The sequence below is a fragment of the Podarcis raffonei genome, chromosome 4 (assembly GCF_027172205.1).
Source record: "Podarcis raffonei isolate rPodRaf1 chromosome 4, rPodRaf1.pri, whole genome shotgun sequence".
Lineage (NCBI taxonomy): Eukaryota > Metazoa > Chordata > Lepidosauria > Squamata > Lacertidae > Podarcis > Podarcis raffonei.
Window position 1 is genome coordinate 80,268,814 of NC_070605.1, and position 18,717 is coordinate 80,287,530.

General features: G+C 41.6%; 1 protein-coding gene across 1 annotated transcript; it reads right to left on the reverse strand.

Moving 5' to 3' along the window:
• Positions 1 to 877: 877 nt before the first annotated feature.
• On the reverse strand, positions 878 to 18,669 carry LAMP1 (lysosomal associated membrane protein 1). The gene is made up of 9 exons (XM_053384378.1): positions 18,507 to 18,669; positions 11,299 to 11,414; positions 8,998 to 9,211; positions 8,698 to 8,862; positions 6,041 to 6,222; positions 4,223 to 4,345; positions 3,116 to 3,185; positions 2,484 to 2,654; positions 878 to 1,848 (listed from the first exon to the last, which is right to left on the reverse strand). The coding sequence occupies exons 1-9, from the start codon at positions 18,553 to 18,555 to the stop codon at positions 1,709 to 1,711; spliced, it is 1,230 nt and encodes a 409-aa protein (XP_053240353.1). The 5' UTR covers positions 18,556 to 18,669; the 3' UTR covers positions 878 to 1,708.
• Between the last annotated feature and the right edge of the window lie 48 nt (positions 18,670 to 18,717).

Below are 18,717 nucleotides of genomic sequence, written 5' to 3' on the forward strand. Positions count from 1 at the left end.
CACAGGGAGGTTTTGCTGTATCCCCCCCCCCCAAGAGGAGTAGGCTGAGTCTTGAAATAAATTGCTTGTGTTGTAGACCAGGCATTTCCTCTGGGAATCAATTGTATGATTTCGCCATGGCTTAGGAGCCATCTGGTATACAGATCTTTGAATGAATGGCTACTAGAACACGCACAGCTTCAATTTGCACCTCTGAACTTTAACTTGTGTGCGCTTTGTCCTGTTGTGACTTTATGAGATAGGTCATTAACATTGTGATGTATCAGCACCTAAATGCCATGATTTACTGATATCACGATGTCTGAAATGTGTCTCGGCTGTTGCTTCCTCACCACCTTAGGGGACCCAGAAGCAGCAGCCAAGATACATTTGCCCTGCCCCATGCCGTTGTGGCTCACGTGAGCAAGAGCAGTATGGGGGCTTGATCAGTTGAGGAGTGGGCAGCTTTCCGTGCCCCCCCTTGCATAAGGGGGGGGGCTTCCTTAAACTGCTCAGCTAAGGGGCAGGAAGCCTCCAACCCCACAGCTGCGTAAGCCACCATACAGCTCTGGCTTCCGCAAGCCAGAAGGGCAGGGGGAAGGCAGGTGGTAGCTTGCCGCCAGCACAGCAGGAGTGAGGTATGCTGTGCTGGCAATGGCTGCCAGGCATTTACACAACAGCCCACCACGTATTCCCTTGTCTGTAGGTACCTTGGCCACTGCAAACCCAACTGCTCTTTCATCTTCTGAAACTGCTTCTGAGCTGCTCTAGGGCACAGAGGCAGACTAGGGAAATGAAGGTGGCAGGCAAAATTTGCTGCTTGGGTTTTGCAGTGCTCCCCTTCCACTTCTCTTTACACAAAGATGTCGCAACTGCTCAACTGGACACTGACAAAACATACAGAAAAGTCTTTATTAGCATTGTTACAGGCAATGCATCCATAACTGATCCTTGCAGTGTACAGTCCCAGCCAAGATCAAAGCAAGAATTAGCAGACTGAAGTCTATTATTGTACACATGTGCAGAAAAAGGACCTCCTTTGAACTTCAACAGAAGAGACTGAAATTCACTTTACAAAAAATAAAGTAACACCCATTTTTTTATGTAAAAAAGGGCCAGCTCCTACCAAGCTGACAGACCAAAAATACCTTAGAAGTCAGCCAAATTGTATCTCCACACCTTGCATATACCAGGCTTAGCATTTAAAGCTTATTAATGATACATACCTAGGTAGAGACAAAGTGGGAATTGTGTAAGTTTGATTGGTCAGTCATTACTGTAGTTACTGCACTTAAGCAGTTTAAATTCAGCACAGGGTGGTAGTATCAGAAAAGTGGAAATTTCCCTTTGTTAGATATAATTAATCTGAATTTTAAGTGAATGAATGTGAATTAACTACATCACATCCATTTAGAGTAGTTGACATTAAAAACCATGCCAATTCAGAAAAGCATTCTTAAAACTTCAGCCTGTTTCTATGTGGGTGAATACTTAACCCATTAGCAAAATTAAACAGAATTATAGAAGTTATCCTTTGTGCATAGTTAAATGCCACGAGATGGATTTCACATTTAGTAAAAGCAGGCACTGCAAGAAACAGTTGGTAAGGAAGAGATTGTGCTCCCTCATATCAATCTATTTGAGGGGAAGATGGGGAAATGGGGGGAATCGATGTATCTGCTTCTTGCAACTGCTGTTCTCCCACACTGGTTTAAGGAAGTGCAAATCATTAAATTGTTTGATAGCCAGCATGGCTACGTTTTCTGCCAATTAAATATGCAATCAACACTATAAGGACAAGTCCAGCAAGGGCTGCACCAACTATGATTGGGATCAACATATTGTTTTCATCCATCGGGCATTCTTCCGCTGAAAGAAAGAAAAAACAATTCTAGCTTTAATCCTAAAATTCTGTTAGAAAAATAGCAAGGAACCAGGCCAAACACCAAATAATCATTCCAGGACCCAATCTATCCTACTCTTCAATATCTGTCAGGGTATCTACATTGACTATCAGAAAGTGAATTTAAACCATTTTGTATATGGCATCTTGCTCTGTGCCGACTCCCCCCCCCCCCCTTGAAACTGCAAAAATGACAATATTCCTTTACCAGTTGGTAAATCACTTTAAATTAGTGAGGCTGCAGGAAGAAGAATGCTTATTGTGAAGTGTTCTGGTACGACAGACTAGGAATCAATGATAAGTCTTCCTTCTGAAACTTATTTAAGCTTCTTTTAACTACCTTCAGTGTTTGGGCAGAGCCAAGATGAGCCACCGTATAATAAAACTTACCCCTGAGGTTGTGACGAACAAATTAATCTACATTTAACTGGTTAGGTCACAAATCATGTGCTCACCCACAGTAATGTAGGGAAACAAACCTATAAATGTGTACAGGTGACACCACTGAGTATGGCCAAGATAGATCATCAAGTTACTATTGCTCTGAAAGAATGAAGTTTTTGCACTGAACTTGTGTTTAATATGTAGTTATACAGCTTACGTGTTCCAAATGTGTTTCCTGTGATCTTGAAAGCCTGGACTTGAGCATTGAATATATTGAGAGAAGTTTCATTTGAGATCCAAATACTCTCTTCTGAAAAACACTTGTACGATTTTCCAACTGTAGCTTTGAGAGCACTCAGGCTATCGTTGTCAGCTTTAAATGTTCTTTCTGTATTAAAAAAACCCCACAGATGAGATTAAGTAGGACCACACTCTTTTGTAAAGGCACCAGCCCATTTTGCCACCATGTTTTTATAGGTGGTGGTGTGAAGTTACTGATGAGCAGTAACAAAAGTCAGGACCCCTTTTCCTGCTATCAGTACAGCGTTGTCTTGGACAAGCTATTGCACCAAACTTTTATAGGCTATTTGCTTTCCTGGGCTTGAGGACCCTGAAATCATGGTGTGGATGTCAATCAAACGAGTTGACTGTACTTCAAGGTTCATAGCTTTCTTATCTCCTAAAAGCTAAAGAATGAATAACCCTGGCATTTCAAACTGGCAATTAACACAGTTTGTGAATTCTTGCATCTCTATCTTCTTTGAACTCTTTGCTATTTTGGACATTCTTTGTATCCTTCAAAATCTAAGCTATTAAAGTCATTTTAAAATACATATATATATTACTTACTTATAGATTCAGGAGGCAGACTTGTGCTCACAGAGATACGGTGCAGAAAATACTTGTCAGTGGTTGAGTTCTTAAAAAGAAAGATAAATCTTAGTCACTTGTTGGGTTTCTTTTAAACATTACACTGGTAAAATATGCTGCAGTTGTTAATAGAAAGAGACAACATACATAACATATACATCTGCATATCATGACAAGCCATAATTAAAACATGGCTTATGTGCATGCACATGTTGCTGAATCACTCCTGCTTCATTCCCTTTGTTGAGCCAGGAAAAAACCCCACAAGCATTGGCAACTACAGATCAAGAACCATGGTTTAAACACTACAGAAGATACTGAAGAAGAAATGCCCTATTTTAAGGGTGTGAACTCAAGGTCCCACTGGAATTATTGGTGATTTTAAGATAGTGCGGCTGTTTCATAAGCTCAAGTAAATAAATTGAAAAATACAAAATGGCTATCATGCCAATCTGCTCATTCACAAAATTACAAGTCATCTAAAATTGCCATTTTATTTTTTAACAAGTGCCATTTATTTATTTACACTAGTACCTCGGGTTAAGAACTTAATTCGTTCTGGAGGTCTGTTCTTAACCTGAGGTACCACTTTCGCTAACGGGGCCTCCCGCTGCTGCGCCGCCACGTGATTTCTGAAGCAAAGTTCTTAACCCGAGGTACTATTTCTGGGTTAGTGAAGTCTGTAACCTGAAGTATCTGTAACCCGAGGTACCACTGTACTAATTTGCACCACCTTCCTCCAGGGCGATAAACACACCAATAGTAACATAATGAAAACCTCTAAAGCAACCCTCTAAAAACGGTCTAAAGCTACTGAAGTTCTGCACATAAGCTTTTGTGCCCTGATCCATGATCTTCCCAGTTACTGGTAGAAGGAGAGTTATGCACATAAATAGAGTAATATTTGCATGGTCTATACATGTCAAACACAGCTCTGCCTGTCAATCAGAAGCAGTCAATGTGGTGTCCTCCCAACTTCAATGGCTCCAGCTAGCATGACGACAAGTCAAGGACAATGAGGGGCATAAACCGATACCATATGGAATACATCAGCATTCTGTAAGTGTGGCATCAAACTATGCTTACCTGCTCAAAATAAAAAACCAGGTCAGTGCTCCCAGAAGTCAAGTTCAGAGTAACTGTAGAATCTCCACAATGCCCAGAGAAAGTTGTATTTGCTGGAAGATTCAACAACTCCCACTTCTTAGTCTTGGAAACAGAAAAACAAAAAGTTATGACATTTTCTTTTTAAAAAATCCTTCTCTCTGGAGATCAAGTAATAATGTATGCACTTTCAGTAATTTTTTTGTAAACAGCTTTGGGAACAGTGTGCAGAAACAGGAAAGCAACTTTCTTAGCAGTACCCAATAGGGTTAAATTGAATGACTTTACTGTACAGGCTATGATCTGTATGGATATTGAAATGGGCACATTATTAAAAAGCCTTTGGTGCACAGCAGTGTTATCTCCTTGATTGTTTTTAAATTTTAGCTATTTTTAATTGCTTTGCTGGGCTCCTTTTCAGTAACAACCATAGTGCCGTGGGAGTGCTCAGGAGAAGATCAACTTTTCCAGATTTTGCCATGTTTATGATTAATCTAAATTTAACTGGCAGTTGTGCAAGAATAAGAGATCCTGGCCAAGTGTGCAGGACATAGTGCACAGGTGGACAACACTAACCTCCTTGAAACACATTATTGTGGAGAGATTGGTTACATTATCATCAAATAAATGAAGTGTTTAAATTAGACAGTAAAATAGGCTTCCAGGTGGAAAAATCAAAATTAGAGACTGAACTGTTAGAATCCAGTACTAAGAATTTGTCAAAAATGTATGATCTGTTGCTGAAATGGAATACACAAGATGAAATGGTAAAATCAAGTATGATTAAATGGGCTCAGGACATTGGTCATAACATCATGTTTGCTGATTGGGAAAAGTTGTGGACCACCGGGTTGAAGTTTACGGCGTGTAACGCCTTAAGAGAAAATATAATGAAAATGATTTATAGGTGGTACATAACCCCAGTCAAGCTTGCAAAGATCTACCATTTGCCTGATAATAAATGTTGGAAATGTAAAGAAAAGGAAGGTACATTCTTTCACCTCTGGTGGACGTGCCCGAAGATTAAGGCATTCTGGGAAATGATTTATAATGAACTGAAAAAGGTATTTAAATATACCTTTCCCAAGAAACCAGAGGCCTTTCTCTTGGGCATTGTCGGCCAGGGGGTGTTAAAGACAGATACAATTTTTTTTATGTATGCTACAACAGCAGCTAGAATACTTATTGCAAAGTACTGGAAGACACAGGATCTACCCACACTGGAAGAATGGCAGATGAAGGTGATGGACTACATGGGTTTGGCAGAAATGACGAGCAGAATCCGAGACCAGGGAAGAGAAGCGGCGGAAGAGGAATGGAAGAAGTTTAAGGATTACTTAAAGAAATATTATAAAATTAATGACAGTTAGAATGATGTTGGGCTTAAAATAAATGGTTACTATTAGTAATGGTTAAGACAGAGAGAATAAGGATGATTAACATAAATTTATAATAAAATAAGGGAAGATTCGCTGAATAATTGTAAGAACTTGGAATACAGAAACGGGAAGCAAGAGGAAGTCGAGGAAGTAAGATTTAAGAAATTAGGACATGAAATGGTACTTGTTTTTTGTTCTGTTAATGTTTGTTGTTTGTTTTTGTATGTTCTGTTTGTGTTAATATAAAAATTGTTTAATAAAAAATATTATAAAAAAAATAAAAAAAATGAAACACATTATTGTGTGGCTGCTGGTGGTGAAGAGCCTGGATTTAATAAGCCTACTAGTCTGGTCTAAGGTGCATTAGCTTCCCATATATCTCTATGTATTGCTATGTATAAATAATAAATATGGAAGTTACCTGGTTTTTGGTGGTGTAGGTAATATTAAGCTGCAGGCCCATAGAAGCAAGCAAACAGCCAGTCAAATTGTATCGTCCAACGTCTGGAGTTTTGGGAGCTGCAGTTGGTGCTGCAGTTGGTGCCACACTTGTAGTTGCGGGAACGGCGGTTGTAGACCCTTTGTCTTCACTACAGACAGTTTCTGGAAGGCAGTGATCACAAATCATAGCATGGAAAGTAGTCAATTAACACCCAGACAACCTTCATTTTTTCACTTTGTTCAGTCTTTTCTCCTGCTTTGCTCCCAACTACAAAATGTGTATTTAGCCCCTTTTCGTTTTTGAAAATATATTTTAATATCCCTTGTACAACTGTGTTCTCCAAGGCAATTCATAGTCTGTTAAGCTCAAAAACAATAATGCAATCATTAAAAAGCCCAACAATACGAAACATATGATGAGCACGGGAGCTAAATATTTAAGCATCAGCATGAAGCCTGCAGGGGCAAATTTACCACAAAACTCAGGAAGACAATAGCATAGGCAACAGGTGAGCCTTTTTGCATAGCATTACATAAATGGGGTGCCACCATCAAAAAGACCCTCTCCATGGTAGCCACTCACCTTACCACATTAGGTGTGGAAATGTGGGGAAGAGCCAATGAAAATCTTAAGGCCCCGGGACAGAAATATATGAGAAAATATACTCATTCAAGCAGCCTGACCCCAAGCCATTTAGGGCTTTAAAGGTTAAAACCAACACTTTGGATTGGGCCCAGAAAATGGGCTGGAAGCTACTGCACATGTGCAATATGATTTTATTTGCCAATCCCCATCAGTAGTCTGACCGCTCTTATTTTGGACCAACTCAAGTTTCTAGATAATTTTCAAGGGCACAATGCTGTATGCCAGGAGTATACCAGGAGCTTTGTTGAGTCATAGTTAGGTCAACCAAAACTGATAAAAGGTGCTCCAAATCACTGGACCACCTAAACCTCGGGGGGGGGGGGCAGCGGAGTGCTGGATCTAGAAGCACCCACAAGCTAACTTTTTGTCCTTCACATGTTTTGGACTATGATCAACTGCAGCCAATATGACTGTGCTGTAGTTGGAGGAGCCTGAGCCACAGTACAAAATATCTAGAGGACACTGGTTTGGCAATGGCTGGGCCTATGATACCGAAAGCTGCTGACAGGTAAGAGAATCAATTAGGTCACACTCTTCACCTGTCTTGGCAGAGACCATCTCATAGGGAAACACAGGCAGTTTCTGTTCTGTTCCAAACCCAGTCCTAATGCCTCACTAAGGTGGGTCTAGAAAATCAGAGCCATCCAAGAGAGCTTGGAGCAGCTAAGCCTAGGCAAAGTTCCTGTCTCACTCAGGTGCTGTATAGCTTGGATCCACTCCCTCTCACAGTGATGAATTTACATTCTCCTGGATCCAGGCAGACAGCCCCTTCCTAACACAAGTGGTTGGTCAAACTAGTCCAGAGCCATGTCACTACCCTCAGACCTCATTAATTGAAACTCCAAGCAATAAATTGGACCAGACAGTGTTATGGAGCCCACCTAAGGCACTGCACTAAAAGTGAAAGGTGTGAGGAAACAGACATAAATCATCATCAGTCAACATTTCTTTTCAATCTCCATTTCAAAGAACACTTTGATAGGAACACCCACCCACCAGATATTAACTGTTACTTCACCCCCCCCACAAAAGACTAGATAAATTTCCACCAAGACTCAGTGAACCCACACACCCAGTTAGTAATAGCTAAATGGCCAACAAACCTTCTCCCTTCTTTAACTCTAGGCACCATCTAGCTTCTCAGAAATGACTCCTTCACTAAATTGCTCCCTTAAAAGGTTAATAGGGTAGCCATCTCCCTCATACTACCCCCTCCACTGACATTGGCACAACAATTCACACACCCTTGCTTGAAGGCTCTTGGCCTTTCTCAGCAAATTCTATCAGCTGTGAGGACTGATGTGAGTCTCATAGCAGGGATGGTGGCAGCTGGTGCTCCCGCCCCCAGCCGGGTTTTTTGTGTGGTAGCAGTGAGGAGCAGAGACCAGATGGCAAAACAGATCTCCTGCTGTCCTACCTGTGGCACTGCTGTTCCAAATTCACCCTTGTATTTTGAAGGAAGCTGTGTCTCAAACTAAACTTGGGTGCCAGGCTCCTCAGTGTGATAGCAATTTGCTTCCTGGAAACGGGCCATTTCAAAAGCCATGATAAAATTCATTCATTTGCTGCTCCATTGCCGTTTCACAAATTGCACACAGCAAAGAGGGCTCCTCCTGTTCTTCCAAAACACAATACTGTCGGAAAGACCAGTGAAAGAGAGAACTGGGAGGAAGGTTCTCCCAGTTTGCTCTTCTCTTGTCCTTTCCAACTAGGCTTCAGCTGCATTTGCCAGTAATTCTTACTACTTCCCAACTTATTAACAATACCCTTCGGCTTTCTGCATGGTAAGTTGTTGGCCATTCAAATCCCATGCTACACAAAGACTGTTTTGGCTTTCCCCAATCAGGAACTCATTTTACATAAACCATTACAAAATAGCAATCTTTCAGCACAACCCCAGACCTACAGAGAAAATGAGAGTCCCTGGGGTATGACTAGTTCCAGTGGGAAGAGTTGGCATGCCATAAGCTTTTTGAGAATACAATGCTTACCTTTTCCACTGAAGGTGTTGTTTACAAGGTATGCCTCAAGCGTAACGTTGCTGAGAAGGACAGTCACATTTTTCATGCTTATTATGGTGTTGTTGCTGTGACATGTATATGTTGTCCTTAAGCCTGCTCGAATATCAGTGTCTTTGGACACATTTCTTGCTCCAGCTGCAGAAAGTGTGCAATTGTATCAGTGTGTGATGGTCTTCAGGTAATTTCTCCATAAATATGGCAACCATCCTATGTACCACCAACCCAGCTACCTTCATCATACTGTACTTTGCAAAGCCTCAAAACACTTACTTTCATTTGAGTTGGGGAAAAGGCTGGCATCTGACAAGTTGTAGGTGAAAGTCAGACTCCTGACAACGTAGACATCTGCATTTCTTACAAATGCCATCTTTAATGAGTTGTTGTTGCTAAATCCAATTGCAAGAACTTCTGAAGTGTCGTTTGGCTTGCCACATGTGCTTTCTGGCAGTACCACAGCATTAGAAGGAAGTGAAAAGACCTTGACCTAACAGACAAAAACAGTATTGCTGTTATAGTGAGCATCAGAACTGTTGTAAACATCAAACAATCAAAAGTAAGTAAAATGCTTCAAGGCACTCAATAACCATAGTAGATTTTTGGGGGTGGGGGGTGGGAATGCAAAGTAAACCTACGTAAGTTGTAGTGGTGCACCTTTGGGTCAGGATCAAATTGCCATTTAATTTCTACAATGTAGGATAAGGCTTTAGAGTGAAGTGTGGGAAGGAAGGATCCCATGCCAAGTAAAAATGTGTTTTGCTTGTTTTTTATTTATTAACTAAAGGTTAGGCAGGTGGGGTGTGCGTTGGGGAAAGAATAATCCCTCCCTATGTTTTAGAAAGGATTTGGCACAGAGTAGGTTGGGGCTTACCACATTTCGTTTCTGTCTCTATTCCTAAACCAGGCAGGCATACGTAGCAACAGAAAGTTAGCAAAACAATAGTGACAGAACCAATGGCGTACTGATTAGAATGCTGGACTAGAACAAGGGAGATTCAGGTTCAAATCCTAACACAGCTATGAAGCCGATTTTGTGACACTGTGCCAGTCATTGTCTCTCAGCCTGAATTTACTTTACAGGGGTATTACAAGAATAAAATGGGGCTTTAGCTTCTTGGAGGGAAGGCAGGATAAAAATTGTAAAATTTAGCCGAATCTCCTTTCCTGCAATTTCTATCCATTAGCTCCAGTTCTGCCCTCTGTCAGCTCCATTTTCTGCATATTTTTGAAAACTGCTATTGTGCCCATACCCCATCTTCTCGTCTCAGGCTAAACATGCCCAGCTTTTTCAACCATTCCTCATAGAATTTGTTTTCCAGACTCCTCTGCACTTGGGTCATTCTTCTCGAGGCACACTCTCCTCTTTCAATGTCTTTTTAAAAATGTGATGCCCATAACAGTACACAGCTGTAGCCTGACTAGTGCAGAATGGAGTGGAACTATTACTTCTCATGGTATGATTCTGGACACAATGCTGCTACCAAGGCAGCCTAAACTTTCATTGGCTTTTTTTTAGTAGCTGCGCTGGTGGCTCGAGTTTAATTTGTGACTAACAAACCTTTAGTTACTAAAGATACCTATTTTTCACATGTATTGCTTCAAAGCAGGTCTCCCCTATTTCTACACTTGTGGCCTTGATTTTGTAAACATAGAACTTTACAATTTCTCACTGTTCAACTTTATCTTGCTGGTTTGGGTACCATGTTTAGCCAGTGATAATCACTTTGAGTCTTGAGTCCGTCTTCTTCCAAGCTTCCTGTCATCTACAAATTTGATAAGCATATCCTCTACATCCTCATCCAAGGGATTTATAAAGAGGTTAAAAGGCACAGGGACTCAGACAGATCCTCGCAGTACTTCACTCAGGACCTTCCTCTAGGTCAGGGTTTCCCAAATTTGGGTCTCCAGCTGTTTTGGACTCGATACTCATCATCCCTGACCACTAGCTAGGGATGATGGGAGTTGTAGACCAAAAACAGCTGAAGACCTAAGTCTGGGAAACTCTGCTCAAGGTTGATGCAGAGACCATTAAGGAGCACATGGTGGATACGGTTGTTTCAGCAGCTATGAAAGTGAAGTAAGCATTGTGTGCCTTATAAACAGGGCTATTTTTAATCCTATATTTGCTTTGAGGCATTATTACTGATCCCAAGGAATTGGGTTAGGACATAATTTTATGTATAACTACATTCTACCCTCATCTCCCACCAGTAAATGATATTACAAACTTGTTTTCCATCAAGCTCTGCCTTCAGTTGACCACAAACACTTCAGGAGTGAGTTTTGAGCCAATTCATGCATCACTTTCATGGCGTAAATTTAAAATTATTTTCCTACCATGTGGATAGGATGAACATATACACATACTAACAAATCAGAGACCAAGGTTTAACTGCCGCTCCCAATCAAATATAGAAATCCAAAATTTCTTCAAACAGACTCAACCATGAGTACAAAATAAGCAGCTTCAGCTCTGAAAACAGCATCTTTACCCACACAACATAGCACCTTAAAAGTTATGTCTCTGTAAGCAGCTTTCTGGCCCACCACTCATTTAAGCTTCAGCATCCTCACCTCTTTACTGGTTTTTGTGTTGTATTCCACTGTAAATAGCACAGAAAAATTGGCTAATATGCAGGTTTTGTTTTTCCCATCTCTTACTTCAAACGCTGAAGATGCTTGTAAAAATCCTGCAGACAGAAAACAATAAATATCAAGAAGTGCAATGCTGATAGACAGCTTTGAAGAATATATGCAACATCCATATGTAATGATGGGCTTCACTGGGCCAGATGACTTTTGTGGAAGCAGAATATGATTGTTTTTAGAAAGCCCTCACTTACTCAGTACAGGCACCTCCCCACTCGCACACAAATGATTTTGGTGTCAAAGAGGGTGGGGTAGAAGGGACCCCCATGCAGCCAACAAGAACAGAACCCCCGCATAAGCGAGGATTCCCCTGTAGCAACTCTTGCTCGCAACACATTTTATTGTGAAGATAATCTAAGCCATTACAGTATTATAAAACACACAATATTTAAGAACCTATTATGTATTAGTGCGTTCCTACATTCATACAAAGCATGTTCCAAAGGGATGAAAAACTCTTAAGCAACCATGAGAATGATTTAAGGAAAGTCAATTTATGCCAACCAGAATCACAACCTTTGTTTGCAAAATGGTTCATTGTATCTCCACTGGCTTTATTTGTATCTAGTCCTCTTGATAACACACTGATAAAGAGCCCTGTTACAAAACTACCAAACATTCTTGTTAAATTTGTCATGTGAGAAACATAAGCTAACAAGTTTTATCTACATGCTAAAGAATCATTTTCATTTGAAAATATACAAAAGTAGAAAACTCACCACATTTCCATTTTTTATACTTTTAATTGTTTATATGAATGGGTAGTATATATTTTCATAAATACAATACCAATACTCAAGTGTACAAGACAGCTTTTTAATAACTGAGCCATGGCTTACATTAAGACTGTACGACACACACAAAAATACTATCTACATAATCACTCCCATTTTACTGAAAATTAAAGGAATGTAGAAATCCCCACCCCACAAAGGTGTTTGAGTGTATTCTACCTCTGGCAGGGATCAGTATTTTTAAAATGTGGTCAGGCAATATTAAGTTGACCTCAGCTATCAGATGTCTTCATTAATAAGGTTCTAGTTGCTAGAGTACAGGCTGTTGCCAAAGGCAACTACAGATTACCACCTGCAGGAGCTAATGATTTACTCAAATTGCACCAACATATGAAGATCTGCACAAAGGACAATTTTTTAAACCTCCACCTTTTAAAAACTGTGCAACTATAACACGTGTGTGTGGAAGTCTCAACAGGACCCCACCCCCTAATTTAAGCTAGAATCTTATATGCTTCCCCTCTAGATTTACACGAGTACATTGTTAGGCTTTTTCTACAACAGTGACATGTTTTGTCAGAGGGGAGGACAGGAAAGGGTTAGGGAGGAGCTAGGCCGGGGGGACGGGGACTGGATAGCCAAACTAAACAACTCTCTGTGAAGTGAACTGAATGAATACAGGTTTGCCTAGCAATATGCAAGTGGGTTGGACTAGATGACCCTCAGGATCCCTTCCAACTCTACAATTGCACGATTCAGGCTAAGATACCATTCAGTCAACTGTTCAACAGGCACCGAGCCTGGTATACCAAGTTTCTTGTCCTCTCTCTAAAGGCCACCCAACCAGCATGTCTTAACTTTTCTCCAGTGGATTTGACTTGAGAACAAACATGATGTACTGTGAATTTAAGACTGGCTGTATGTTGCTGAAACTTTCCATTGCCTATGACTGATTTGTGCTTCTTTGTCCTCTTCCACAACAACCATGTGCAAGCTGTGAGACTACTGAAAAGTTATGCAGCACGTGAATTTGTTTTCAATTGCTATAGAGCCAAACCATTAATAGGTATGTTTAATTGTCCGACAGCCTTAATACTATTGAAATAAAACCCCAGTGCTTCCCCCTTCCTTTCAAACTGTAGCAACTTTCTTCCCTCTCCAAAAACACAAACAACTATCTTGGAATACCAAGTAGTGACCTGCCAATGAAGCAGCATTGTTGGAAGACACAAAAATTGAGCAAGTTTCACAGCCTGATTATACCCCATCATTTTGTTGATTTTGTCATTTTTGAACATGCTGGAGTGGCAGCAATTCAAGCCCATTATGAAAGTGCATTCATACAAGTTTTTTCTCCCAGGAACTGCTTAATGCAGAGAGAAGGGCAAAGTCCACTGCAATGTTTTCCTCTTCTACTTAAAAATGCAGGAAGGCTGTAAGCTGTTTGTACTTCGGGATGACAAGTTTTACTGCAGTAGAATTGTGTTCCATTTGTTGTCAGAGGTCTCCTAACATTTAATTGGGAGTATATACCATGGAGGGATTCCTCTAAAATGGAAGAAAACTGCTACAGAAGTCTGCATTGCAAACGCACTGCTACATCTCTGAATTGTTTGAATTGTATGGCAGACTCAGAAAGAAACAAATGAGCTACACTTCCAAAACAGCATCCGACGAATAGAACATATTCTCCACAAGAGACTAGTCCAACTTTGAGAACAGGTGTTTCAAGCAGTTTTAAATCACTTAGTGCACAATCCAAACTCCTGATGTGCCAAACAGTTTCACCAGCCTCTGTGGGATGGGAAGGGGCTAAGCTGGCCTAAGATCCAGGCCCCATCCCTACAATAGCTCCAGAAGCAGAATTTTGCCTGCCCTGCACCCTGGCAATGAGAGCAATAGAGCTGCAGACGTTGTATAAGCTCCGCTGCTCTATGTGTTTCTGCTGCCCAACCAGGGTTCGGATTGCTCTGCCAGTGTATTTTCAATGCCAGGTTTCTTTAAAGACTTGTCATTGAATATTCATACCCTATGCAAATAATATTTTAACCAAAATGCTTGCTTGGTTTTATAAAGATATGCACCAGAACCAAAAAACACAAAGGCCCTTTTTAAATAGATCCTTTTTATTGGCCAATTCACACAGGTTTGAAGCTATCAGCATTATGCAATACAGAGCTGGAACTGCTTATTAGGAAAAGGATAGCTGCTTTACAATATACAACCTAACAAGATGACTATATAAATCAAAAGAAGACACACCTGCCTTACTCACTCAACACCATATTAATAGGGTGCAAGAGGCATTTTAAATACAGTGTGTGGACTAATGAAATTTTTAACCTGTGGGATCCATAGAAAGTTTCTTTGTATTTGCGAGCACATTTAAGATCTGCAGGCAGGCAGCAAACTAGGGCACTAGTCTGGCTGTAGCCCCACCCGTGCATTTCACAATACTGTACCGCACTATGGGAGAATGGCTGTTCCAACCCTTTATGAAATGGATAAGAGCAGAGACAGGAAGACTCCAGGGCAGCCTGAATCACACTCTACTCTATGATAAGTTTGCCATGCTCAGAGTAGTAGAATTACATGTTTCATGCAATGAGAATCTGAACCATGGAGATACCTAGTCAACTTGAGTGAAGAGCACCTATGCGGGAAAGCAGTTCACATTAGGATTGTGCACCCCATCTTAACTTAAGAGTAAGGCTAGGTTAAGTTTCAGTGGATCATTTAATAGTAAATCTTCCTGGAAAAGTTCCTAGTTATGCAAGACAATATATTACAGCTTCCTGCTAAACAGTTGTCCCGGCCCAGATTTCATGCTGCATCAGCTCTTCCTGAGTAAGCAATTCTATGCTACGGATAAACATAAAACACAAGTTTTAGTGGAAAGTCATTTGTAAGCTTCATGTTTTGGATTATACGTATGTGAAATGAGCTGGTACAAAGAGATGTTTCTAGTGTTTATGCACCAATGTAGCTTGCTTCCTTGGGACTATGGGGCAACTGCAGATAAACCTATGGAATGAATATTACCCTTCCAATAAAGCAGCCATTTTAAAAAGGAACTCCCCCACTGCTTTTCATCTGATAAAGGCACCTCCGTCCTCCGTCATGAGCCCTTTTAAGTTAGTGCCTTTTAGAAAGAGATTAGATGACACCAATTTGTCAGCAACTCTGTAATATATGCAAGGACTTTGGGCCAACACTGCACTAGGAAGATCCTAACTTGCATATCAAGAGTTTGGCAGCACTGCAGTGTTCAGACTTGACACACTTTTCTAAAAACACTATCTGTGCAATTTTCAAAAGCTGAATTGGTGGCCATTAATTTAAAGCAAGAAACACCTGCTATGTTTTCCAAATACAGCTTCTTAACACCTAAACTGGACAAGTCCACTGCAGAAGGGAGTTAAAACCCTCCAACAATTATCTACATATCCAGAGCCCTCAGCCTCATTTAGGGCACTGGAAGGATTATCATTCCTTTTACAGCCCTTGTTTATCTTCTTTGTTTGCTCCTAGTAAATCAACTAGAGTCTGGCAGTTCTGGAGAGATATCTACCAGGCCTTGCAGTTAGCTGAATTATTGTGCACATGCACAAGGATTCTGTACCATGAAATCCATTCAAACTGCCCAAATTTTCATATTGTTATAGAAACCTCATCTCATGCCATAAAGCTGATTCTAGTTCAACCAACTGTAGTTGACAGCTGATCTGGAAAGTTTAAGAAAGCCAGCCATTTTCATGTAGGCAAAGATGTACTAAGTGTATAGTTGCTTATGGAAATTTATTCCAAAGTCCTGAAATAATCAAGTTCAAAAGAAGCCACCAGTCAAAGTTACAGCTCCTACACAATTAGATATCAGTTAACAAGTTTAATATTATATTTCACTGAGCACCCATAAGTCTTTTGAAGACATGGGCATGAATGAGAGTTCAAGAGAAGACAACAGTTGACCAAAGAGTACTAAATCATCCAACAACAAATATTGTTTGTAGGCAGTAAAAGAACATACTCTCCTGTCCTTTTAAAACCTTTATTTTGGTGCACAGCAGGAAACTGCAAAGTGAAACTTGAGGGAGCATCATATAAGCAAACTAAAGTTGAATTTCAGGAAAAAGCAGGTATCACACCCAGAATAAAATCCACTGACAATGAAATCCATGAATGTATCTTTAAAGAATCCAAGTTCAAAACCATTAAAAACACACACCAAGTACACATAATTAGTTAAAGTAAAATAAGTATTCATTATTTTGCAGTAAAAGGGGAGACTAGTCTCATTAGTCCCAGGTTTGTCTCTGGTTTTCCTAATATTTGTGTTATAATGCCTTTAAAACATTGTAAATAAACCACTCTTGAATTTGCTATACGGTATGTAGCTTTTTACTTCTAACATACCTCTGCTTTTTTACAATAGGCCCAAATACTTCAGCCTATAATGGCAAGGCTAACTTTAATGACAAAAGTGAGAAAAGGAATCCTGGGGGAAAACACTTCAGGATATACATAGCCACCATGTACTGAGTTGGGATGGAATAAGGCAGACCAGTGATTGCAGACTAATAATCACATACAAATCCATACTCTATCAAGTCAAAGCAGCACAGAAGGACACAAATTCATGAGTCATACTTGTTCTAAATTCTATACTCTGGCCTACATTACTGGGATGCCCAGGTTTTCTCATTGACCTCATGCTATAGTGAGAAAGATTGTATGATTTACAGCCTAATCCTATGAATATTTACTTGGGGGATAAAGTCCCACTGAGTGCAAGAGAACCTGTAGAAATCTCTGCAAGATAACAGCTTCATATCACCAGTGTTATACAGCCAGTGATAAAGGTACTGAAACTAGACAATGCCACTTGGGAGAAAAAAACCAGCAGAAGACAACTACTATCAGGAGAGAAGAATTTCACCTTCAGCTAGGTCACCTATTACATTCTAAGTTCCTTCACATTTGCTACATCTAGTTTCCACAAAACACAAGTTTGGGAAGATGGGGAATGCCTTGCAAAACAGCAGGGATACAGAACCTCTTTTAGATGGGAGGACACATTCCCTTCTGAGAAGCCTTCCTAAACCACATGGGTGGGGCCAGAGGTAAAAGTGGGCAGAACAAATGTAAATTTCACCTTTGTGCAGCAGGTTGGTTTGTTCACTCTCACTCTCAAACAAGCCTTCCTATCCTCCATCCAGAGAAACAAGACGACTTATCAGAGTTTAGCCAAATACTCACAAGAAGGCTGCAAAGCAGTGCAGTGAGGGTCAGCCAGAGTGGCCTCAAGGGAGCATTGCCAGTTTTGTTGGTACAATCAAGCAGAGAGGAAACTCTCAGTGCTCTCTGCACCAATATACCAACAGTGAAAGTTATCTATTTCAAATTAGCAGCATGCGAGGCCTCAAGCACAAGAAGGCAAACAAGTTCTCTTGCTCACACCTGTCGTTGCTAGAAGAGGGCGCTTCCGCCAAAAAAAAAAAAAAGTTGTTTGCAGAGCTGCTGGGGGAAAAACAGAACATAGGGACACAGCATTTGAGCAGCCTTCAAAACACAGTTGCCTTGGAAGGAGAACAATAAAGTGGCAGTATGTTTCTTAAGATATGCAGCTGCAGCCAAAAGGAATTAGGCGTCAAGGTTTAAGGTTACAAAGCCATCCACACCCTGGGTGTGCAAGCTAGGCAAAGGTTGGAGCAAAGCTACAGCAGCAACTAGTCACTGCCTCACAATACAGTGACCTGGAGGAAAAGTAGATGGTCAGCTCTTTAGATAAAGCTCCGTGATTAATAATAATAATTTTATTATTTATACCCCACCCATCTGGCTGGGTTTCCCTAGCTGGGCGACTTCCAGCACATAAGGGGAGAAGGATGGGGGACGACATGGGTTTCGGTATACAGCCAATTCACACCTGCCTAACTGAGGAGGAGAGGTAGCTCCTTTAAACGTTGAATTCCGCGTTAGCGGTTGAACTGCATTAAAGTACACCGTGTCCTGCGCCACCGTTTCCCACGGCGGAAAACAGTCCTCTTGCTTCTGCCTAACGCGGAGAGGCTGCTCTGCCCTCAGGGCCGCGTGGGAGGCCCGCCTGCCCTTTGGCGCAGACACCTGGCCCGCCAACTTCCCAGGTGCCGGGAAAAGGAAGCGGCTGCGGCGACCCGGCGGCCCGGGCTCGGCTCGGCTCCAGAGAGAGGCGCGGTGCCAGCCCAGCGCCACACGGGAGGAGGCCGCCGCCGCCGCCTTTTTCCTCGCCGCGGGGCTTCCACGCACAGGGCCTCGAGCGGAGGGCAAGGGGCGGCGGCAGGCAGGGCGCTCCTTCCCTCCTCAGGGAAGCGGCGGAGACCCGCGAGAGGCCTGCGAAAGGAAGCCGCCGCGGATACTCACCCAGCAGGGCCGCCGCCAGGAGAAACCCCCAGCTGTACCGAGACGCCATGACAGGAGCGGGCCGAGACGGGAGACAGAGAGAAGAACGCGAAGCTGAGCGGGGAGCGCAGACTGAGGAACGTCGGCGTCGGCAGCACCGAATAACGCCGAGAGGCGCGGTCACGTGATCGACGTAGTCGTCGCCGTCGGCCCACCCTCCTCTCCCACCGCT

What these genes read in the sequence shown, in the direction of transcription:
- LAMP1 (XM_053384378.1), bottom strand. Translation starts at nt 18,555, where the DNA reads ATGGCGTCTCGGTACAGCTGGGGGTTTCTCCTGGCGGCGGCCCTGCTG. An exon ending in CCTACACCACCAAAAACCAG is followed by an intron (nt 4,346 to 6,040) that starts GTAACTTCCATA and finishes TCTGTTTCCAAG; the next exon opens with ACTAAGAAGTGGGAGTTGTT. An exon ending in TGGTTTTTTATTTTGAGCAG is followed by an intron (nt 3,186 to 4,222) that starts GTAAGCATAGTT and finishes TTTCTTTTTAAG; the next exon opens with AACTCAACCACTGACAAGTA.